The sequence below is a fragment of the Stegostoma tigrinum genome, chromosome 14 (assembly GCF_030684315.1).
Source record: "Stegostoma tigrinum isolate sSteTig4 chromosome 14, sSteTig4.hap1, whole genome shotgun sequence".
Lineage (NCBI taxonomy): Eukaryota > Metazoa > Chordata > Chondrichthyes > Orectolobiformes > Stegostomatidae > Stegostoma > Stegostoma tigrinum.
Window position 1 is genome coordinate 51841247 of NC_081367.1, and position 25167 is coordinate 51866413.

General features: G+C 40.8%; 1 protein-coding gene across 1 annotated transcript; it reads right to left on the minus strand.

Annotated features, from left to right (window-relative positions):
* Positions 1-2919: 2919 nt before the first annotated feature.
* kng1 (kininogen 1) lies at positions 2920-21517 on the minus strand. The gene is made up of 7 exons (XM_048541868.2): positions 21141-21517; positions 18565-18675; positions 17357-17444; positions 12803-12978; positions 11495-11608; positions 10064-10147; positions 2920-3273 (listed from the first exon to the last, which is right to left on the minus strand). The coding sequence occupies exons 1-7, from the start codon at positions 21366-21368 to the stop codon at positions 2989-2991; spliced, it is 1086 nt and encodes a 361-aa protein (XP_048397825.2). The 5' UTR covers positions 21369-21517; the 3' UTR covers positions 2920-2988.
* Between the last annotated feature and the right edge of the window lie 3650 nt (positions 21518-25167).

Below are 25167 nucleotides of genomic sequence, written 5' to 3' on the forward strand. Positions count from 1 at the left end.
AGGTAATGGGGAAAAAGCAGGATCAGGTTACTGTGTTGGACAATCAGCCACGATCGTGAAGAATAGCAGTGCAGGCTCAAAGGGTAGAATAGCCTACTCCTGCTCTTGTCTTCTACGTTCCTATGTAATTCTAAAACTACATGCCGGCATTAGGTGAAGGCTACTGGCAAAAACTTCTATCTGGGAAGCAGATTATTTTAAGCATCTAATGGCAGGATTTGGATGGAAAATTTATCACATTAACTATCTTCAATTATGAGAATCACAGGCACATAAGAGTCTGAGTTAATATTAACCTATCCTCTTACAACATAGAGCCTATTTCAGGTGATCTGAGTTGAGGTAAGTATTTGAACTTTGTATCATCAGGTCATATGTAATGATAAAGTGATGACATCGTGAATATGTCTCTTCTTGACATACTAGCAGACCGACTGTGAAACCTATCACAAGAGCCACCCTGCTTAGGCCAGGGCTGCATCCACTACTAAAACCAGGGGTGTTAAAATCACTCAGATAAAGGTAAATTACTGTGGATGCTGGAATTCTGCAACAAACACAGAGCGCGCTGGAGAAACTCAGCAGGCCTGTTGTTCTCTCCACAGATGCTGCCAAACCCGCTTAGTGTATCCAGTATCCCCTGTGTCAGTGTCAACATCACGGACTGGAGTGGAGTAGATCATGATAGCAATAAGCAAAAATTACATTATCTAGTTAGGCATGATTTCCAAAGACTATCAGGAGCCGGGGATGACAGGCACCAAATCCAGAGACGATGTTCGTGGAGGAATGACCTAAAATCCTAATTTCTACATTGATTTTACAGATTACACAGCTAGAAACTTACTGCCTTTAGTTTTTACATCTACAATCAGAACCATTTGCAAAAGGTGATCATTTTTAGCAGATGCTCATCTGTGAAATCTTATCAGAAGATGCCAATTAAGAAGTTGCCACTGGGAGCAACATTATATTAAGGGTGGTGTGTGGGTTGTACAGATGGGAAAGCCAATGGGACAGCCAAAGGTTCTGGTTGATGGGCAGCCACACTTAAAAACGTGCAAGCTCTTTCTACTGGTGGGAGCTCATGAGGGAAACTGTAAGATGGAGACACCCTCTGAGGCTAGCAAAGAAAGATTGAGATTATACTATGGCCACAAACATTCAGCCCATTGCTGCAGAACAGATTGACCTCACGTGGAATGGAGAAGGGAGCCACAGTGAAATGATTTATGCTGGTCCCAAGATCTGTTGTTGAGAAACTTCTTCCAAGTCACCTTCTTGGCATTGAGCACCACAGGGGGCACATCCATTGCTGATAAGGTGTAGCATTCATAGCTGAGGCACACCTTATCTAATGTGGGAATGCATCTGGGACCTGTGTTGACAAATGGTTTTCCGAAATAACTTCTTCGCACATCCCTGGTAGTTTCTTTTGAACCAGATGTGTTTTCCTGGCAATTGATTCAAGTCATTATTAGATTCTTGATTCCAGATATTTTATTGAATTCAAATTCCACCATCTGCTGTGGTGGGATTTGAACCCAGGTCCTCAGAATGCTATCTGAGTCTCTAGATTAATAGTTTAAGCATTACTACCTCCAGGCCATCACCTCCCCCAGGATTCAGTTGTATCCCTGCTAAAGCAGCCATGAATAATCATTCAAATGAGCTGACAGTAAACAAAATATTTGCTGTATTCCTGCCAGCACCTAAGCAATAAGCCTAACCTTAACCTGACATGAAAATTTAGCCTGATTTCTGACTGCCTACATTAACTGTATCAAGATGACATAAATGGTGGATGGTTCATATTTAAGTCCCATCATCCACCTTAATTTGGGGCTTTCATGGGCTGAAATGGTTTTAAAATGAGGAACAAAAACAATAACTTAAAATACTCATTGCTATTACCTGTCCATACAAGTTTACAAATTAAACAAGAGACAGCAGAACTAAAAACTAACGTTTTCCCAAAGAAAAATGAAACCAATCAGCGAGCTCCTTGAGTGGTATGTAAAAACCATCATCTCCTATTCTGATTTACACTTTTATACCTCAGTAACACCGTAAGGACTCTGTCTTGTACTTTCCTTCATCATGGACAGACTCCCCTAATCTTAACTTTGTGCAATGTGTGTGTGTGTGTGTGTGTGTGTGTGTGTGTGTGTGTGTGTGTGTGTGTGTGTGTGTGTGTGTGCGCGCGCGCGCGTTTGCGTGTGTGAGAAAAAGGTGTATGCTTGATGTCAGATCTTTATTCTCTTTTGGGGCTAAGCAGTTATATAATTGCTCTGTCCCTCATTCAAGAAAATGTTGTCATTGGGTACTTACAGCTTCTGGTTAAAACAATTAACTACATTTTTATTGGAAACTATATAGCAGCATGCTATAAAGAACTTAAATCTTTGATGTGATGAACCAGGGAGGTTGAAAAGAGATTAGTCCTTTCATTCCTCCTCATATTATTGTGACAATTACGAATACATGAGAAATAGCTGCAAGTTCTCAGTGATAATAGGAACTGCTGATGCTGGAGAATTCGAGACAACAAGGTGTGGAGCTCGATGAACACAGCAGGCCAAGCAGCGTCATAGGAGCAGGAAAGCTGGCGTTCATCAGAAGGGTCTAGGCCTGAAACTTCCGCTTTCCTGCTCCTAAGAAGCTGCTTGGCCTGCTGTGTTCATCCAGCTCCACACCTTGTTACCTCTGCAAGTTCTCATTGTTGACAAATTTCTTTACTTGACCTGATGAATAACAAACATTTCTTACTTTTATACTTTCATAATTGTCCATGAAATTGTTTAATCCTACAAACTCGACTGAGTCATGATTATCGACATGAGCCAAACTTCATGTCTTTTAATAGACTCCACAGATAAAAATGCATTCTGTGAGAAGTATGGAGCTGATAGAAACAAATTTACAACAAAACCACTTTATTGCAATGCTTATTACTTTTGTATTAATTCATATCCAGCAGTAAGAGATTTATGAGTCAAAGTCCAGTAAATCAAGGTCACTGATTGTTGTCTGTGTAGGGTCTTTGTTTTCATGGTGTTCTTCAGCAGGGGCAAGTGTAGGTTTAATCCGTCGCAAGGCTGTCCATGGTTTTCCTGGGCACATTGGGGATTCCAGACTGCCTGCAAGAGCTCTTTCAGCAGAGGTCATCTCCTCTGAATGGGTGTCTTGTCCACCAGGCCTTGTTTGACCGGGATGTCTAAGAAAGAGGCTGAGTGGCCCCCAACCTACATATCGAGGTGCTGCAAATGCAATCTTTTATAGAGTGGGAGATTTAAAGGTATTAAATATCCTGGAAATCCATCGAAAATTATAACCAATTGCACTCTATGGTCAACTTATATATCATCATTTATTCTCAGGCACAAAAACACAGTTGTTGAAAAAGTTCAGAGGTCTGGCAGCATCTGTGGAGTGGAATCAGAGTTAATGTTTTTGGCCCAGTAAACCCTCTTCAGAACTTCCAGAATTCTAAAGAAGGGTCATGGGACCTGAAGCATTAACTCTGATTTCTCTCCACTGATGCTGCCAGACCTGCTGAGCTTTTTCCTCAATATCTGTTTTTGTTTCTGATTTCCAGCATTTGCAATTCTTACATTTTTATGTATTCTCAAACCATTAACAAATACTGTTAATAATAAAATATTGACCATTGCCTCTGATGCGGAACATTTAGCTAAAGATCTGATCCTTGTCTACCTTCAATTTCTTCTGTGGGCTGTTTGTAATGAAATTATAAACCTATCTGTGAACAAGGGGTTTACAGTTATCTCACACACAATGCAGACAAGAATCTGTTTCCCTCAATAGGCAACCTCCGACAGAGAGATCTCACACCGGAGCTACTTTAAGTGCAGAATTGAGAGTAAGTAAATAACACAAACAATAGTGCCCCAAATGTTGTGTTCCAGAGATGCAGGACATGATTATATTATCATATCCTGTATCATATTGTCCAAAGCTTTCTTCTATACTGTTAAGGAAGATATTGCCAGGGTTTTGCAGCAGTAATGACAACAAAACTGTCAGTGTTCACCTTCAGTACTCCTGTGAAAGAAACTTCAACTTCCAGATTTTGTATCTGAGCTGTTGAATGTGGAAATCCGGGAAATTCCAGATAGTGATGTTTTGCTTTCCCTGTGTGATTTGAAGTCCGCAAGGACGGCAAACAACAAGAAGTCACTGAACTGATGAAGACTTGCATTTGCACGCTGTTCGATTCCACATAAAATCCTTGGTAAAGTTATACCTTGTCGAGTGGGTTTTTTGGGTCTCCACAGTTTTAACATAATATAAATTCTGATTGCTGCCCAGCAGCCATAACTGACCCTGAGAAGATAATTTTATTTATATGGAATGTCAAATCTCTGCCTTATGATAAAAAAGGTTAAAATAATTGCTTTAAAACTTTGTTTATAACATTACAACTTCTATCTTAGTCCTATATTTGTGATTGTTAAAGTTTAATGACTTAAGGTGAAAACCTCAGTGTATTTAGTTCTTGGTATGCAGTCATTTTAAAATTTTTTTGTAATTCTTTCATGGGGCATGAGTGTCATTTGTTAACTTTTTTTGAGAAGGTACCTCCATCTTGAGCCCCCTACGGTCAATCCCATGCAGTGCAGGTGGGCTGAAGCTCCAGGATTTTGATTGGAGTTACAGTGAAGCATCAGCAATAAGTCAGGATGATGTGTGCAGCATTGATGTTACCTTGCATTTACTGCTTTTTTTGCCAGATGGTAGAGGCTTTTGTTTTGTAAAATGCTGTTGAACAGACATTGATAAATTGCTGCAGTGCAACTCATATATAGTACATGCTACTGTCACTGTGCCGGTGATGGAGGAGGTAAACATCTACTTTTGTGGATGTGATGCTAAAGAAGCAAGTTGCTTTTTCCAGGTAATGTTGTGCTTCTTGGTGATAATGCCCAGCACTTTCTCTATATTGGCAGAGATTGCTTCAGTACCTGACAAATTGCAAAATCAACTGCACATTGTGCAACCAACTGCAAAGATTCTCATTGATATACGCTGGAAAGAAAGTGCTTGATTAAGCAGCTGAAATTGGTTTGACCTTGGAGATTATCCTGGGGAAATCTTGTAACAATGTTGTAGGTCAGAGATAATTGGATGCCAGTAACTTGACCTTTTATCTTCGACATGACGCCAATCAACAAAAGGCTTCTCTCCTGATTCTCATTGACTTAAGTTTTGCCAGGATTCCTTCGTTTCTTTTTAGATTTTTAATCTTTTATGGAACATGAGTGTAAATAACTGGCTAGCATTTATTGCCCATTCCTAACTGCTGTTGAGCATGTTGTGGTCAGCTGCCACCAGTTACTGGTCGTTCTGGTCAATGCGAACCCCCAGGATGTTAATAATGGGGGATTCAGTGATGGTAACATGACTGAAAGTCAAAGGGTAGTAAGTAGACTGTCTCTTATTGGAGATGGGCATTGCCTGACATTTGTGTGGTGTGATTGTTAACTGTCACATGTCAATCCAAGCATGGATATTTTCCACACTGGCCCGAAACCCCTCTTCTTCCGTTACATTGATGACGGTATTGGTGCCACCTTGTGCTCCCAAAAGCAGCTCGAACAGTTCATCCACTTCACCAACACCTTCCACCCCAACCTCAAGCTCACCTGGACCATCTCCAACACATCCCTCACCTTCCTGGACCTCTCTGTCTCCATCTCAGGCAACCACCTAGAAACCGATGTCCATTTCAAGTCCACCGACTCCCACAGCTACCTAGAATACACCTCCTCCCACCCACCCTCCTGCAAAAATTCCATCCCCTATTCCCAATTCCTTCACCTCTGCTGCATCTGCTCCCAGGATGAGGCAATCCATTTCCGTACATCCCAGACATCCTCGTTCTGCAAGAACCGCAACCTCCCTCCCCGCAGTGGTTGAGAACGCCTTTGACCGTGTCTCCCACATTTCCCGCAACTCATCCCTCACACCCCGCCCCCACAATAACCGCCAAAAGAGAATCCCCTTTGTCCTCACACACCACACCCCCAACCTCCAGATACAACGCATCATCCTCCGACACTTATGCCATCTACAATCCGACCCCACCATCAAAGACATTTTTCCATCTCCACCCTTGTCTGCCTTCCTGAGAGACCACTCTCTCCACGACTCCCTTGTCCGCTCCACACTCCCCTCCAACCCCACCACACCCGGCACCTTCCCCTGCAACCGCAGAAAGTGCTACACTTGCCCCCGCACCTCCTCCCTCACCCCCATCCCAGGCCCCAAGATGGCTTTGCACATCAAGCAGGTGTTCACCTGCGCATCTGCCAATGTGGTATACTGCATCCACTGTACCTGTTGTGGCTTCCTGTACACTGGGGAAACCAAATAGAGGCTTGGGGACCACTTTTCAAAACACCTACACTCGGTTCACAATAAACAACTGCACCTCCCAGTCGCAAACCATTTTAACTCCCCCTCCCATTCTTTAGACGACATGTCCATCATGGGCCTCCTGCAGTGCCGCCATGATGCCACCCGAAGGTTGCAAGAACAGCAACTCATATTCTGCTTGGGAACCCTGCAGCCCAATGGTATCAATGTGGACTTCACCAGCTTCAAAATCTCACCTCCCTAACCTGTTCTTCCTTTCACCTATCCCCTCCTCCCACCTCAAGCCGCACCTCTATTTCCTTCCTACTAACCTCATCCCACCGCCTTGACCTGTCCGTCATCCCCGGACAGACCTATCCCCTCCCTACCTCCTCACCTATACTGTCCTCTCCACCTATCTTCTCCTCTATCCATCTTTGATCCACACCCCCCTCTCTCCCTATTTATTTCAGAACCCTCTCGCCATCTTCCTTCTCTGATGAAGGGTCTAGGCCCGAAACATCAGCTTTTGTGCTCCTAAGATGCTGCTTGGCCTGCTGTGTTCATCCAGCTCCACACTTTGTTATTTTGGGTATTTTTCAGAATGTGTTGCTTATGAATATAGATTGCTTCAGTATCTGAGGAGTTGTGAATGGTGCTCATCATTCTGCAATAATCAGCAAACATCCCCAGTTCTGACGTTATGATGATGGAGGGAAGGTCATTGATGAAGCAGCTGAAGATCATTGGGCCTAGTACACTACCCTGAAGAAATCCTCCAGAGATGCCCTGGAGCTGAGATGACTGAACAGTAAACACAACCATCTTCTGATGTAATAGAGTTTTCCCCCAATGCCCCTGGGTGCCACATCTAGCCAAATACGGCCTGATGCCAAGGGCTGTTACTCTCACCTAACCTCTGGAATTTAGTTATTTTGTCCATGTTTAAACCAAGACTGTAATGAGATCAGGAGCTGAGTGACCCTCCAGGAACCCAAACTGGGCGTCACTGAGCAGTTTATTGCTGAGCAGTTGCTACTTGACAGCACTGTTGATGACAGCCTCCATCACTTCATTGTTGAGTGAGAATGTTCATTGGCTAGGTTGGAATTATCCTGCATTTTATGTCCAGGACATAACTGGATAATTTTTCACATTTTTGAGTGAATGCCAGTGTTGTAACTGTACTGGAACTGCTTGGCTCAGGGAGTGGCAAGTTCTGGAGCACAAGTCTTCACTACTATTGCTGAAATATTGTCAGGGCCAATAGCCTTTGCAGTATCCAGTGCCTAAAGCCACACACTGATATCAAATGGAGGGAATCAAATTGTTTGAAGACTCATATGTAAGAAGCTCTGGACCACTGCAGGAGGCTGAGATGGATCATCCACTTAACATATCTGGCTGAAGGTTGCTGCAAATGCTTCAGCCTTATCTTTTGCACTGTGATTAATTGCCCATCACCATTCACAAATGGATATGGCAGGATTGCACTGATCTCTTAGACCTGATCTGTTGGTTGCGGTCTTGCTTAGCTCTGTCTATCATTAGCTGGTTGTGCTGTTTGGTAGGTATATACTCCTGTTTGGTAGCTTGACTAGGTTGATGCTTCATTTTCAGGTATGCCTGGTGCTGCTCCTGGCATGCCCTCCTGCATTATCCATTGAACCAAGTCCGATCCCCTAGCTTGATGTAATCGTCGACTGGGGGATATGCCAGGAGTACAATTCTGCTGCTGTTGATGGCCCATTAGCACCTCATGGATTCATAATCTGGAGTTGTTTGATTTGTTCAAATCTGTCCCAATTAGCACAGTGATAGTGCCACACAACACACTACAGATTATTCTCAATGTAAAGGTAAGACTTCATCATGGAAAGATGCATCTACAGCCAGCAGATTGGCAAAAATGAGGTCGAGTATGTTTTACCTCTTTATTAATTCCCTCACCACCTGCCACAGACCCAGTCTAGCAGTTACATGATTTAGGAGTATATTTTGTGTCCATGCCATGCGCAATGCTTCCTCCAAGTGCTGTCAACATTGAGTACTGATTCGTCAGCCAAGGGAAGATGGAACACAGTGACCAGTGTGTTCAAGTTAAAAACAAAAGCAGAATTTGCTGGAAAAGCTCAGCAGGTCTGGCAGGATCTGTGAAGAAAACATCAATGTTAACGTGTCGGGTCCGGTGACCCTTTGATAAAGGGTTAACTCTGATTTTTTTTTCTTCACAGATGCTGCCAGACCTGCTGAGCTTTTCCAGCAACTTCTGTTTGTGTTCCTGATTTACAGCATCTGCAGTTCTTTTGGTTTTTATGTTCAAATTAAAACATTTTTATTCTGAAACCATGAGACTTCAAGATTAACAAGGACTAACTTTAGAACGGATTGACTACTTAGTGACATTGGTATACATTATTATAATTTTAGCTATGGCATTTCAGGAAGCTGAAATGACACAAAGATTGGTGGAGTAGCAGATAATGAAGGGGACTGTCAGAGATTACAGCAGAATATAGATAGATTGGAGAGTTGGGCAGATAAATGGCAGATGGAGTTCAATCCGGGCAAATGTGAGGTGATGCATTTTGGAAGATCTAATTCAAGGGCGAACTATACAGTAAATGGAAAAGCCCTGGGGAAAATTGATGAACAGAGAGATCTGGGTGTTCAGGTCCATTGTTCCCTGAAGGTGACAACGCAGGTCAACAGGGTGGTCAAGGCGGCATACGGCATGTTTTCCTTCATCGGACGGGGTATTGAGTACAAGAGTTGGCAGGTCATGTTGCAGTTGTACAGGACTTTGGTTCAGCCACATTTGGAGTACTCTGTACAGTTCTGGTTGCCACATTACCAAAAGGATGTGGACGCTAGGGAGAGGGTGCAGAGGAGGTTCACCAGGATGTTGCCTGGTATGGAGGGTGCTAGCTATGAAGAGAGGTTGAGTAGATTAGGATTATTTTCATTAGAAATTCGGAGATTAAAGGGGGACCTGACTGAGGTCTACAAAATCATGAGGGGTATAGACAGGGTGGATAGCAAGAAGCTTTTTCCCAGAGTGGGGTCTCAATTACTAGGGGTCATGAGTTCAAAGTGAGAGGAGGAAAGTTTAAGGGAGATATGCGTGGAAAGTTCTTTACACAGAGCATGGTGGGTGCCTGGAACGCGTTGCCAGCGGAGGTGATAGATGCAAGACATGTTAGTGTCTTTTAAGATATATCTGGACAGGTACATGGATGGACGGGGAGCAAAGGGACACAGACCCTTAGAAAATAGATGACAGGTTAGACAGAGGATCTCGGTCGGCGCAGGCTTGGAGGGCCGAAGGGCCCGTTCCTGTGCTGTAATTTTCTTTGTTCTTTGAACATTGCTATTAACAAACATTCAGGAGGGATAAATAGAATGGACATTCAGAGAGGAAGGGTAGAAGTTTCAAATATAGGAATAACATAATGGAAGGTTTAAAATCTAGATTCAGATGCCATGAGACAGATGACAAGTTGATTTGCATTTCGGACAAACTTGGACTGTAACAATTTATTTCTGACAAGCTAACAACTACATACTAATGTACTCAGTAACTCATACTAATCACCTCCTTAAAACAGGCATAGATATTCAAAGACTGCAAAAAATACAATTCATTCAGAACTTAACACTGACAAAGAATGAATCATAGAATTACCTGAGGTGGGTCGTCGTAACAGTTCACAGTTACCTGTGTATAATTCACCCAAGGCTTGATATACACCTTGGAATTGCAGTATAGCTAGAAAACAAAAGAAACGATTTACTTTAAAAATCTAACATACAAGAGATAAAAAATTAATTTCATCAGGTAGTTACACTGCTGGGGGAGTTTTTTATGGGCACTATTGTAACTGACTTGCTGATTTGCAAAGGTTCAAACAACCATTAAAATGGCATCTCTACACACATATTGAGACAAAACCTAAGTCTCTTAATAGAGATCTGCTGAAAAACGAGCAGGCTGAAATGATACCATCAATGATTACAAATACAAGTACTTTATATATTCATTTGAAATTTGCTTATCCATTTGTTGAACAGAAGATATACCCATGTGTTTTAGGAGACTGGGCTGTTTCATACCAATTTATGAAGAATGAAGGGATTTGAGGATAAAGAATTTTCACCCAGAGGGTGATGGGAATGTGCAATGCTTTGCCTGGGAGGGTAATAGAGACAGAAAAACCTCACATCCTATGAAAAGATTATAAATAAGGTGTTGAGGTTTGGGGAGGAAGTAGGAGTGGGGAGGAGTAATTGATAGGTGGAAATGGAGCTCAGAGAGAGAGAGAGAGAGAACAGCAGTTGGGCAGACAAAGCATTGGGTTAAGTTCACCCAAGGAGAATGAATAGTTGCTAATGGGGACTATTAGTGGCTGAAGTAGATTGTGGTAGCAGTCCATGTGATGACGAGGTCTTGTATGTGGGTTCTGGGAGAAGGATTTGTAAGGAGGTCTTCAGGGCTGAAAATTATTAAACTCAATATTGAATCTTGAAACCTTCAGGATCCCCAAGTGGAAAGTAAGATGCTGTTCCTCCAGGTTGCACTGAGCTTTGCTGGAGCACTGCAATAAGTCTGAGGCAGAGGTGTTGGCCAGGGAACACGTGTCTGTGTTGAAGTGGCAAGCGACAGGAAGCTCAGGGCCTGTTTTGGACTGAACATAGATATTCTGCAAAGTGGGCACCCAGTCTTTCACTTCAAATCCCCAGTGTAGAAGAGACCACATTGTGAACAGTGAATACAGTAGGCTAGATTGAGTGAAGTGCAGGTAAATTGCTGCTTCACCTGGATGATGTGTCTGAACTTTAGATAATGAGGAGGGAGGAGGTAAATAGGCAGGTGTTACACCTTCTGCAATTGTATAGGAAGGTGCCATGGGGGTGCAACTGGGGCTGTCTTTTTGAACTGCTCTTTGTTGTTTTCCCGTTACTGATGGATGCCATGAACTGTGGAGTGTTTACTACATCCGATTGAAAACCACAAACCTAAAACATTTCTGATGTTTGAAACTTCTTTGCATAAGAGTAGCTCATGAGGTATTCATAAGCAGAAGAGCAACAACGTTGATATTTAAAAGTTACTTACTTTTACACCATCAGCCTTTGCATCACAATCGGGAGGAATATCAATGAAATCCTCCTTGCTGCATTCAGTTTCCTTAATTGAGAATTCCAATCCATAAACAATTCCAGCCACCACCTGATTAAAGTGAAACTTTTATTAATGCAAACTTTCTGTGCAATAAAAAAAATTATTGGACATAATTATTGTTTGAATCGTCTTCATTTTGCCTTAGTGTTTCAGTTTACCTGGCTGCTGAAAAATTCCTATAGATAACTCAGTGAGGAAATGGGATTACAGAGAACAGCCAAATTGAGGCACATCAACAGCTATTGAACATAATCTAAAAAGCATTCAAAAATGTAATTTGATTCTCACTTTTCAAGACAACATCTGCATAATGAACAGTCTCTTCAACCACTGGGTGGAATTAGATTGTAGGAGATCACTGGATTGCAGCAAAAATCTTCCTGGATTTTGCTGATCAAATTTTGACCAATCGTAATGCAAACATTTAAAAATTGCTCATATTTCACAATCGGATGATGCGTTAGGAATGAAGTTTAGGGATGAGATAATAGTACACTTTGATAGGAAAATGCAATATTGAAGTTAAAACTAAACAAAAATACATAACAGAAAACAAGAACACACATCAAGAAAAAGGAATATGGGTGAACAGACCAAATCTTTAAACTTGGCTTAACGTCACATAATCAGAATAAAGCCCTTGTGAAATTCAAGGTTTTATTAACATGTTTTTGATTCAGGATAAGTGAATGAGCTCCAAGCTCGTAAAGTCATTCAGCTTAAAAGAATTGGACAAAGCAATTCCCGGATTTGGAATAACTCAGCAAAATACTGGTTTTAGGATATGGCTGAAAGTCATTGGGAAGACATAGGAAAATCTCAGTGCTGATGTTACAATGGGAATTTCAGTTCACAAGAAAATAACTTGTCAAACTGAATATTGTAGATCATTTAAACTAAGACAAATCTTCTCAATTTTCACTTGTTTGACTTCGGAGAACAGAGAAGATTTTCCGAGCCTTCACATCAAATATGAAATTATGTGGCTGAAGCTCATGAAAGGGAAGTTGCGAATTCTCTTTGAAAAAAAGATTGGTGCGAAATATTTATCAGCACCTATCCCATCAATTTTTATAGTCGTAACATTTCCATATTCCATATCTGTTCTAAAATAAAGACTTAAATGGGGCCTGGTCTTCTCAAATGGGGAGTAAGCTCTAGAAGAAGACCAGAAACAGGCCACGCAGAAATATGAAGGAAAGCTACACTAATTGTTGACATGCTTGCAAAGAAAGGTCGAACCTGACTAGTGAACTTGAAAACCTCGGCATGCCGAAAGTAATTTGTATAGTTGTTCTCAGTGTTATACTGTGCAATAGCAAGTGCAATTGTTTCATTTAAACGGGAGTGGTTAGTTGGCAGATCGATTGGACATCCAACGCACAGTGCATGTTGCGGTACAATTGGTGTGTGAAGATCTGGGAAGCAACGTTAGAGACAATTAGTGTACCATGAAACAGATGAAATTATTTAAAACAAAACAACATCAATCTGTATCGTAAAATCATACATTGTTTACAGCCCATAGCCCTGGTGCTAGTTTCCCAAGAAAGCTATTCACTATTTCTCTGCCCTTATCTTATGATTTACACATTGCTACTTTATAAAAGAACTTTGAAATTATATAAAATCCTATCTTAATTTATTCTCATCACTGTTTCTGGTAATCTATTCCATCCATGATCTAAACAAAGCTTAGAAATAAAAAAAGTGCTCCGAGCCACTCCCTTTGTATTTCATATAACATATATAGATTTCAAGTTTACATATGTTCGATTGTTGTGTTGTATAATTCGGACAACAACCTTGGCTTAATTTGTAGAAGCCCCTCCGCTGAGTTTAAATTATCCCTGCTCAGTTCACTCTCCACAACTTCATCAAAAAGGATCCAGTTTTCACCAGTTTCTATAACTCAAAAATTCAGCCAATAGTGTCCCTAAAGGGATATTGGTAAGTTACTCGACTGGACAAACAGGATGGAGTTAAATGTGTGAAAATATGCAGTTATCCAGGTGAATGGGAAAAGTAGAAAAAACACAACATTACTTAAATAGAGAGGGACTACACAATTCTGCTCCCCAGAGGGACCTGACCATTCTTGTGCATGATGAAGAGGAAGTGTGACTGATTGTTTTGACATTGTCCTGGCAATTGATCATAACCCCAAATGAATTATGGATGCATTGAACGTTGAACTTTTAAGTACAACATGTGTTTCTTTTATGCAAAAGACATACAGGGCACAAATGGCAGAGAAAGTAAATTCAATATCTGTCTAAAATCCATGTGCGCTTAGTCCTGGGAAGGAACTATGGAAATTCACAACTGAAGAATGTCAAGGGCACGTCACTCAGCACCACTTCAAACGGAGAGATGCCATTCAAAAGCCTGAACTGTGATCTCGTGTGGATTGTGTCCCATAGAGCAAACTTACTGAGTTGAAAGAAATACCATCTGAGTGCAAAAATGTGCTTGTGTTTTAACCTTCCTGGTCGATACAACAGAGAGTTATAAACCAACAGCAACACATAATCTGTGTGTGACTGGAATGCCAGTGTGCTAGCTTATTGTTCAATTCCGCTGTGCAAATGTGTGCTGTGAAGGGTCACAGCTGAGAAGCTCCCCTGGCCCCTTTGTTTATTTGTACAAGTAAAAGGAAAAAATGCTCTGCTAGAAACAAGTTCTCAGCAATTCCTTCATTGACAAATTCCTTTCAGGGAACTGCAAAGCCAAAAATCTTGAAACAACCATGCAATCAAAGGAGGGGCAGCACAGTGGCACAGCGGTTAGCACTGCTGCCTCACAGCACCAGGGACCAGGGCTCATTTCCACCCTTGGGCAATTGTCTGTATATAGTTTGAACATTCTCCCTATGTCAGTGTGAATTTCCTCTGGGTGCTCCAGTGTCCTCCCACATCCAAACATGTGCAGGCTGGGTGGATTGCCCGTGCTAAATTGCCCATAGTGCTCAGGAACATGTAGTTTAGGTGGGTTATGGGGAAATAGGCCTGGGTGGGATGCTCTGTGGGTCAGTATGGACTTGTTGGGCAAAAGGGCCTGTTTCCACACTGTAGGGATTCTGTGATTCAAAGTCTACATTATCCCAGAATCATCCAATTAGCAACCACAACTATCACAATCTATTTGTCAAAGACATTCTAAAGACTGATTCGTATGTTCCTTTTTTTCATTTTTACCTTTCAACTCCCCTCTCAATACCAACCTGCACGTTTGTGTATTGTGTTTCATAATCTTTTATTGTACAGAGCACACAGAAACACGGTTGTTTATTTTATGCACTCTTGGAATGTGTCTGTCATTGACTAGACCAGCATTTTTGCCGGTCCTTGGTTACCTTTGATAAGATGCTGGTCGGCTGCCTTCTTGAAACAAAGCGGTACACACTCTGTAGATTGACTCAACGTATTGCTAGGGGGATTACCTAAATTTTGACCTAGTGCCAGTGAAGGAACGGTGATATATTTCCAATTTTGGACGGTGAGTGACTTGGAGAGGAACTTGCAGGTGATGCTGTTCCTATGTATCTGCAGCCTTCTGGATAGAAGCGGTTGTCGGTTTGGAAGACACTTTCCAATAACTTTCAAGTTTCTACAGTACATCTTGACAGCAACATTCACTGCTGCCATTAGCATCGGTGATGGAGAGAGTGGATGCCAATAAAGAGGCTGCTTTATCCTGAATGGTGTCAAGCTTCTTGATTGTTGTTGGAGCTGGACTTATCCAGGCAACTGGGAAGTGTGACATTAGATGTGTGACATGTAGATGCGACAAGGAACAGGCTTTGGAGTGTCAGGACGGGAGTTAATTTCTGCACTGTTCCTAGCTACTGCAGCCATTGCATTTCTATAGACAGTCCAGTTCAGTTTCTAGTCAATGGTGAATTGCTTCACCACGATATTGATAGTGGAGGATTTGAGTGATGGCGACACCATTGAATATCAAAGGGTGATGGATAGATTGCCTGGCATTTTTGTAATCTAAATGTTACTTGCCACTTTTTAGACCAAGCCTGGGCACTGTCCAGATCTTATTGAATTTGGACAATGAACTGCATCAGTATTGGAGTAGTATCAAATGGTGCTAAACATTGTGCAATCATCAGCAAACATCTCGACAGCAGACTCATGATGGGGGAGCTGAAGATGGTCAGGCTAAGGACACCATTCTGAGGAACTCCTGGATTGACATCCTAGAGCTGAGATGACTGACCTTCAACAAACACAATCATGTTTCTTTGTGCCAGATACGACTCCATACTGCAAAGAGGTCACATCCCACCCCCACCTCACCCCACACCAATTCCTATATATGCCAGTTCTGTTCGTGTTGCTTGACGTAATTAATGGTCAAAAGCATCCTTAATGCCAAGTGCTGTCACTGTCACCTATCGGAGATCAATCAAATCAGACCCAGGGTGGCACTATAGGAGTTCCCCAAAGTAGCGTCCTGGATTCAAGTGTCTTCACTTGTTTCATCCACTGAAACTGATTTCATTTTGGATAAATCTTCTCCCCGTGATAAAGTCAGAACTGAGGATGTTCGGCAATTAATTGCACGTTTCAGCACAATTCACGGCTTCTCAAATACTGAAGCAATTTATTCTATTTGCAGCAATACCTAGACAATATTCAATCTTGTGACAACATACATTCAAGCCACACAAGTGCCAGGCTATGACTATCTCCAACAAGAGTGAATTCAACCATTAACCTTGACATTACTATCAGTGAATTTTCCACTATCAACATCCTTGGGGCTACAATTGTCCAGAACTTGAAATAGATTAGTCAAATTAATGGTGTGGAAACAAGAGCAGGTTAGTGGTTTAGAATTCTGTGGCAAATAACTTACCTAACCTCTCAAACCCTGTCAACCAGATAATTCAGGAATATGATAGAATTCTCTCTACTTGTCTCAGTGACTGCAAAACCAGCAACACTCAAGGAGCTCAACATCCTCCAAGACAAAGCAGCTCATTTGTTTAGCACTGCGTTCACAAAATTAAACATTCAGTCCCTCCATGAATGTAATAGCAGCAGTGTGTACCATCTACAAGGTGCACTGCTCAGAGTCTACCAATTGTTGTAGGATCCACAAACTTACTAAATGAACTGGCTATATTTGCTCTAAATCATTTACATAGCCCATGAACAGCACAGATCCCAACTCTGATTCCTGTGGAACGCCATTAGTCACAGCCCTCCATTCTGAAATGAATCCTTCCACCACTACCCTCTGTTTGCTGTGAATAAGCCAGCTCTATATCCCAGTCTGCCACAAGGGATCTTGCCAAAGGCTTTCCTGAAGTCCATGTAGACAACATCAATCACTTTTCCATCGTCAATCGTCTTCATCATCTCCTCAAAAAACTCAATCGAGGAGTTAAGAGTTTGTATGGACAGGGAAGTAAGGAGGGCTGAGGCCAAGATCATTTCAGTCATGATGGCATTGAATGACAGTGCAGGCTGGAGGGGCAAATGGCTTAGGCCTACTTCTATTTCTCATGCTCTTTTGTACCAGGTTGTTTTTTAGGCCCCAGACTGAGCAGGACTGTTGCTTTCAAGTTATTCAGCTGAAAATGATTTGTCAGAAATGATTGATGTGCATCTGGAGGCTTGACAAATACTGCAAACTCACCCAAATTATTCAAAAAAGGCCCCACTATTCTCCTCAAATCTGCTGAGAATGTGTGCGTGCCATTGATTGCATGTCTGAAAATAAGGTGTAAACTAACTTACCCCATAACCTAATAACTGCTGTTTTAGAGTGTCATACCTGAATATTGGGTGCAATTGAATTCAGTCACATCCATTATTCCGTTGTCTTTATGGATGTACACATTTGATTCACAGTGACCTATAGTCTAAAAATAAACATCAGAATTAAGAAAAAATCTACAATTTACGTACGAGAATTCATCCATACACCAAGTTTGCTTGAGATATTGAATGCTCCAGATAACGGTTAAAAACGAATGCAATAAGATAGAAATTCATGGGTTTTCACAGGCTACTATCAAGTCTTTTAGGATCTTCCAGCTCCTTTTTAGTTGGCCAGCCGATGGTCAACAAACAATGAGTTCCAGAGCCCAGGAAAATGGCAAAGGTAAATTGGTCTGGCAGCATCTGCGAAGGAAAAGACAGTTAACGTTTCAGGTCCAGTGACCCTTCCTCAGAATGACCTGAAATGTTAACTCCGTTCCTACCTTCATAGATGCCGCCAGACCTGCTGACCTTTTCCAGGAACCTTGTTTTTGACCCTGATTTACAATATACATAGTTCTTTCAGTTTGCAATGGCAAATTGACTGGACAGGAAAAAGACAAGGCTGCCATTTGTCAGCACTACAGCCCATACCAAACACACAACATACCCCCTTTCACTTGATGCATAGGGTGTGACACCAAGCAATCGAAGTAAAAGTGGAAATTGTATTCGTATCATGCCTTTCAAACACTTAGGATGTCCCAAAACACTTTACAGCAAATGAAATGTAGTCACTATTGCAATGTAGGAAATGGAGACAAGGTAATGCAACTAACAGAAGTACCTTCCAGCGACAGCATTGTCTTTTCTAGCATTGAAAACATGTTCAACTTCGCAAGTCTTTCTTTGTATGTACATTTCATCACACATGCATCATTCTGGAGCATCTGTACGTTACTTTTGTAAACATCTTACTTCAGATCAGGAAATTCACCCTCTCCAACAACCTGCTCCCCCTTTAAACATCCATGCCACTTGCTATCCACTGCTGAAATTTCCCTTGAAATGCAACAAAAACTCTTAAATGAGGTTGCTGTTACACATCCAGAGACATTATCGCAGTGGAGTTGAAAAAAAATCTCAAAAGAAATTCTCTACCTAAAGAAGTCTCCAAAGAGTACGCTGAACAAGGTGGAAAATTAAGTGGATAATTTTGGCAAAATTGTTGCAAATGCTTGCAGTGAATGTGTGTTCAGAATAGATCACGAGAAAACTTACAGCTATTCCATGTGTTTTGTAGTTGCACTCTTTCCAGATTTTATCGCTGCCAACAGGGCAATCAGTTTCATGAATTGAAAAATTGATAAAATAGCGTATTCCATGTAATCTCTATGAAAAGAAGATTTTTGTCAGACAAAATTTCTTGATTCGGTAACTAAAATATTGAAATGAAATTCAGATAAAACTTGTGTGTATCATTATATTAGCTCATCAGGAAATCCATGGCAGTACTGCCAGGAATTTACTCTTTTGCTCTTAACTTTATTCTCACTCTTAAGAATTCTACTCTTATACCGTATTAATTCATACAATGTTTAATATTATTCCAAATTCTAATATGCTGAGTTCTGCAAAAGAGAACTATAAAATTAATAGAAAATTGTATCAGAAATTACACAGAGTAATAACATCAAAATACTGTGGATGCTGGAAATCTGAAATGAAGCAGAAAAGGCCAGAGAAATTCAGCTGAATTACCTCATCTATGGAATGAGAAGTGTTAACATTTTGAGTCTGATATGACTCTTCTTTTTAACTCAGTCTCTTGCATAAAGTTTTCAGTTGTGACAAGTAATAGACAAAGTTTGTAAATTTGTTATTTTTTGGGACTATTTAATCTCAGGCAAATTGAGGTGTTAAAGAGCAGTAAAATTGCAACTTGTTCTCATCCTGCTTCACAGCAAGCCTCATTTGGTTGGTTGTTATAGGAACAAGTGAGACACAGATGGATTCACTGGGAAGGAAGTGCAAGATGTTCTCACTTGTGCCTAAACTGCAAGTCCTGGAGTGCACAGGAAGGTATTAGGAGTTCCAGGCTTTATAAAAGGGAAGAATGAAAAAAGTCCACGCCGAAAGATATAAAATTTTGGGGGGGGGCTTGACAGGGTGGATGCAAAAAGATGGTTTTCCCTTAAGGGGGAGTGAATGACTAGAGGAAATAATCTCACAGCAAGGGGTTGTCCATTGAAGAGAGATGAGGAGAAATGTAGTACGCACAAAGACTTGGGATTCAAAATTTGGGATGAACAGCAGTGACAAAATTCAACAGAAGTGGGGACTTACAGGGTAAACGGGAGGAAACCATGACCGGGGACAGAAGCAAAACCTGCTTGAAATTAACAGCAGTATGTTAATAAGGTTTGGAACCATATAGGCAGGGGAACAACAGAAAAAAGATATAATGAAGTTGGGGGAAAGGATATAATTTGTATGAAGCTAGTGTATCAACCTGTCAACAGCAAGCACTTTAAAACTATGCGTACATGACAGGTGTCACTTCAATAGGCTGCAAGTTTCTTTCTAGATTCTTGACAACTTGAAAAATGCCTTTGTGTTCTTCGAACTTTGAAAATGCTCATATTCTGGGAAAAATAACAGGAGAACACATTTAAAATACCAAAAGAGTGTTCTGCCACTGAATATTTGTTTTGCTTGTGTTCATATACTGCTGTGAATCCTCTTCTGGTGACAGTTTGGTCCTCACTCGAAATGATCATAAACCAGTAAAAATTACAAATTACCTCCGTAATATACCGACATTATTCACCTCTCACAATTAATATTCAAAACCACCAGATTTAGAGTCTTCACTTTCACACTCGATAGCTGCTTTCGCACAGAGCCACACTTCATTGGACGCTAATGCTCAGGTTAAATGTAGCTGGTAGCAAAAACCCTGTTTTTAAACTAGGATTTCTGAGGCAATTCGCATTTTAGGCAGGCTTTACAAGTTTGAGCAGATCGTTGTCTAGCCTGCCTGGCACAAATATCAGAAATGTTCTTTGGTTGGGTTCATTCACAGGGACATGTCTTTCTTCTGGAGGAGAGCCACCAACACGACAGCGAATGCAGCCATTGAAGAAATAAACATCAAAGTCCATTCTGGCTAAGCTCCTGAGCCAATCCAATTTGAGTAGAAAACCTAGGGCACAGATTGACCTGTAGCTATAGTCTATTACTACAAGCAAGTCGTCATGATTTTTATGTTCAGCTAGTTCATTACCCTTGCAAGTCAAATCTAAGTTGCCATATTTGCACTCTAAGACAGCAAGTTTTGAGCTAACAGTTGCATAGCCCTCTTAATTTGTTTCTTTTTTCTTCCGCTGTGATAAAGCACAAAATTGAATATGCTTTATGGTAATATTCAGAACTTATATTCATTCTTAATAGTCATAGATCACTCAACAATTAATTAGTGCAAGCTGATCTAACATGCCCATTTATCATGTTGGGCACCATTTTAGTGAAGCATAGAGGTTTGGTATACTGGTGTGGTATATCAGATATCTTGTATGCTGACCCACGGCTCTGTAAAATACAAGTTTGTCGGTATTGTTCCCACAAGATCTCAACCATTATCTAAGGAATGTTTTGAACAGCGGCTAAGGAAAGGGCAGACATAGGATGTAAATTTTCTCCTGGTGATCAATCAAAAAATCACTAAAGCCATATCTACATTGTGTGAGAAAACTAAAGGCTCAAATATTTTTAAAATGTGGTAGAAAATGCATTAAGGATTAATGATGCAAAAAAATTGGATTAGTACTTTACAGCACATTAAGAGATCTACTCACCCGTGCTTCAGCTTGTAGGACTTTGTCGAGAGCATATTGATGGCCACTTTTCTGCTCAGCATTGAATTTACGAAGCGTGAAATCCACAGCGATTAGAACTTCTGGATTATTACAATCAATGGGATATTGTGGAGGAGGTACATTGATCACACGTTCAGATATAGGTTCTGATTCTGCATCAACGTATAACAGCTGAATGGTAAAGATGGTAATGCATAGCAGCTTCATACTGATTAGTGAGATATAGAGCGCACTGCCTCTAAACAGAAATCAGCAATAAAGAAAAATCAGAGCAGTAAACTGCTTTATGTCAGTGGCTCAGTTAAATATTTTGGAAGTCGGGCAAAGCCAACATTTTAGTTAATGCTTGAATTTGCTTGTGCAATGTGTCTTCTATTGTTTACCATATTTAAACAGATCTGATAACAGCCTAACTGTAGTTAAAAAGTGTCCTTGCCCTCAAGATAAGAAGAGAAATGTTTCAACATTGATGTAGTGCTAGCTCTTCAATCCTCAGCCACCCACTCATAATGTCACCATGGTTGAAAATCATGGCCAGAATTGATGGGAATTACTTGTGCTGCAGGAACTGCTGAGCATAGGTAAAGAGTAATTCAAATACTACATTTTGATACAAAATTTTTTGAAAAGATTTATTTCTTTAAAATGGGGGGACCAGTTTATGAACATTTCATTAACTTGAACATTATTCTGTGATTTCTTGGACATGTCACCATGGTACTAATCTGTGATATAAAAGCATGATAGCTTAGTGGCTAGCACTGCTGCTTCACAGTACCAGGTAACTCAGGTTCATTTCCACCCTACAGCAACTGTCTGTGTGGAGTTTGCATGTTCACCGTGTGTCTGCATGGGTTTCCTCCCAAAGTACAAAGATGTGCAGGCTAGGTGGACTGGCCATGCTAAATTGCCCGTAGTGTTCAGGGTTGTTCAGATTAGGTGGGTTCTAGGGGGATGGGTCTGTGTGGGATTCTCAGAAAATTGGTGTGGACTTGTTGGGCTGAAGGGCCTGTTTCCACACTGTAGATATTCTAGGATAATTAAAACTTAGATTCTTGATTCTAACATCACCGATATGAAGACACCATGGCAGTTAACAGTAGGCCTGATATTGTGCAGAAAAAAACAAAGAACAGGGGATGCTGAAAATCTGAAACGAAACCAGATATTGCTGGAGAAACTCAGCAGATCTCGCAGCAAGAGTTCTGAAGATGGGTCACTGGACCCAAAATGTTGACGCTGCTTTCTCTCCACAAATGCTGCCAGACCTACTGAGTTACTCCAGCTATTTCTGTTTTTGTTTCCAATAATGTGTGGGTTTGATTTAACAGATCTTAGGTAAGTAACATTCTCAACTTCTTTATCAATTCAAGGTTTTTCAAGACTCGTGGCAGAATACTTAAATGACTAACCTATTAATCTAGAGGCCTAGCTTAATAAGGGAAAGAGGTGATGTAGATGTAATGTCTGTGGATTAGTAATTCAGAACTCTGGGCTAACGATATGGGGAGAATCCCACTGTGGCAGATGGTGAAATTTGAATTCTATATATTAAAAATTGGGGCGTAAAAGGTGAGCTTAATGACAAAAATGTAATCACTGTTAATTGTTAAATAAAAATCAACAATTCTGGTCTGGGCCTCGTGATTGCAGAACCACAGCAGTGTGTCTGGCTCTTAACTGAGGCCTTATGTGGGATAGATAATAAATGTTGACCCATCCAACAAGACCCTCATTCCATGATCATATTATAAAAGGAGTGTTATGAGTTCACATCCCACGTTGGAGCTAAGAAATTTCATGTACGTACTAATCAGGAGCAGAAGTAGACCATGTGACCCTTGAAGCTGGCACAACCATTCAATAAGATCATGGCCTATTTGCTTGTATTTCACATTCACAATATCTTTGATTTCCTTATCTAAAACAAATCCATCTACCTCCACACTAAAAATATTTAATGACCCTGCTTCCACTGCATTATGAGGCAGGGAATTGCAAAGTCACTTAGCACTCAATAAAAAAAATCCCCTCGTTTCCGACCAAAAGTGAACAGAATGGAACCCCCAATTTTGTGTCCTTATGGTGTTGACTAATTCTGGACGGATCCACCAGAAGACATATCTTTTCCAGGTCCATCTTTTCAAGACCATTCAGGATCTTATACACTTCAATCAAATCACATTTCACTCTTCATAATTCCAGTTGAAACAGCCCAATCTGTCCAATCTTTCCTCAGGAGACAATCCTCTCATTTCAGGAATCAGCCTCTTAAACCACCTCCAATGCATTTACACTGTTTCTTAACTAAGGAGATCAAAAATGCACACAGTATTCGAGGTATGGTCTCACCAATGCCCTGTATAGCTGAAGCACAACGTGTTCACTTTTACATTCAGTTTTCCTTGTAATAAAGGATAGAATGCCCTCATCCCTCTCAATGAAATAAGAACTTTCTGTATCTCATGCGTTAGAACAATTAGATCCTTCTTTACCTCGGAATTCTTCTCTATTTATATAATAATCTGCTTTTTTTGACTCTTCCTGCCAAAGTGAACAACTTCACATGAAATGCCAACTGAAAGGTCTTTTTTCCACTGATCTCACCTACTTATATCAATGTTTTAAATGAATTTTGTGAGATAAGCCTAGAATAAACAGGCTAGTATGAGTAATTATAACCAAATAATCACCAGAAAATGTAGAAACAGAGATAGCCAGGTAGGGGTAGAGCATTCTTGTGGTTGCAGGAGTATGGTTTAGAAAGGGCAGGAATGAAGCTCACTTTGTGGTCATCGGTTTTGGTCATTTCAGATGGAATGAGGTTAAAGAAACAGTGACAGATGTGATGAATGGCGATGATGGGAACTGCAGATGCTGGAGAATCCAAGATGACAAAATGTGAAGCTGGATGTACACAGCAGGCCGAGCAGCATCTCAGGAGCTCTCTGATGAAGGGTCTAGGCCAGAAGCATCAGCTTTTGTGCTCCTAAGATGCTGCTTGGCCTGCTGTGTTCATCCAGCTTCACACTTATTTACCACAGATGTGATGAATGGTGGTTTGTCAGAAATAGCAACAGAAGAAGCACTCTGAGGTGAGATGAGAAACAAATAGGGAAAGAAATGCACACCTAAGCGTACACTGCAAAACCACAAAGATTCAGAGATGAGAAAATTTGTATGGAAATTGCAGTGAAATGAGCAGAGGATAACAATAGTGGGGACTTCAACCACCCAAATATTAATTGTGGTGAAGCCAGCGAAAAGCAAAATAAGTGCAGAATGCTTAAAATGCATGCAGGAAAATATGTTAGAACACTGAAAACCCAAAAAATGAAGAGTCAGCTCTCTACTTGGCTTTAGAGAATTAATCTGGGCAGATGGAATGTGAATCTGTGGGAAAGCATTTTACTGATAGATTTAACATAGATATGAAAAAAGATTACAAGTTTTAAATTAGGAAAAATGGTCTATTTTATTGGAATGTGATTTGGCAAAAGTGGACTGGAGGCAACTACTTGAAGCTACATTTGTGTCAAAGCAGTGGGATGATTTGGAGATGCCAGGGTTAGACTGGGGTGGACAAGGTCAGAAATTGCACAACACCAGGTTATAGTCCAACAGATTTAGTGAAAACACAAGCTTTGGCAGCCTTACTTCTTCTTTATGTGTTAGTGATAGAGGTAACATCAGACACAGAATTTATAAGTAAAAGATCAAAGTTTCACACCATCGATGAGGACGTATTAAATAAATCTAAGATGCTGTTAAATCTTTAATCAGTTAGAAGGTTTTAATTGATTAATATGTGTAAGCAAATCCCAAATTCTTTTGAAGTCACTGTCCTGAGAAAACTAAAGGCTTTTATCAGTGTAAAGGAGAAGTGGCATTTTAGATCAGACAATGCACGTTAGCTGTGGGATCTCGTTTAAAGTCCGTTTGTGTTTTGTTTTGATTTGGAGTCAGGCTGGTTTTATTTCTATAGCAGCAATGTATAAAACATTGC

Coding starts and splice junctions, on each gene's coding strand:
- kng1 (XM_048541868.2), bottom strand. CDS start 21,368: ATGAAGCTGCTATGCATTACCATCTTTACCATTCAGCTGTTATACGTT. Junction 11,609..12,802: donor TTTTCAAGTTCACTAGTCAG/GTTCGACCTTTC, acceptor CACTTTAATCAG/GTGGTGGCTGGAATTGTTTA. Junction 10,148..11,494: donor CAAAGGCTGATGGTGTAAAA/GTAAGTAACTTT, acceptor TTTGTTTTCTAG/CTATACTGCAATTCCAAGGT.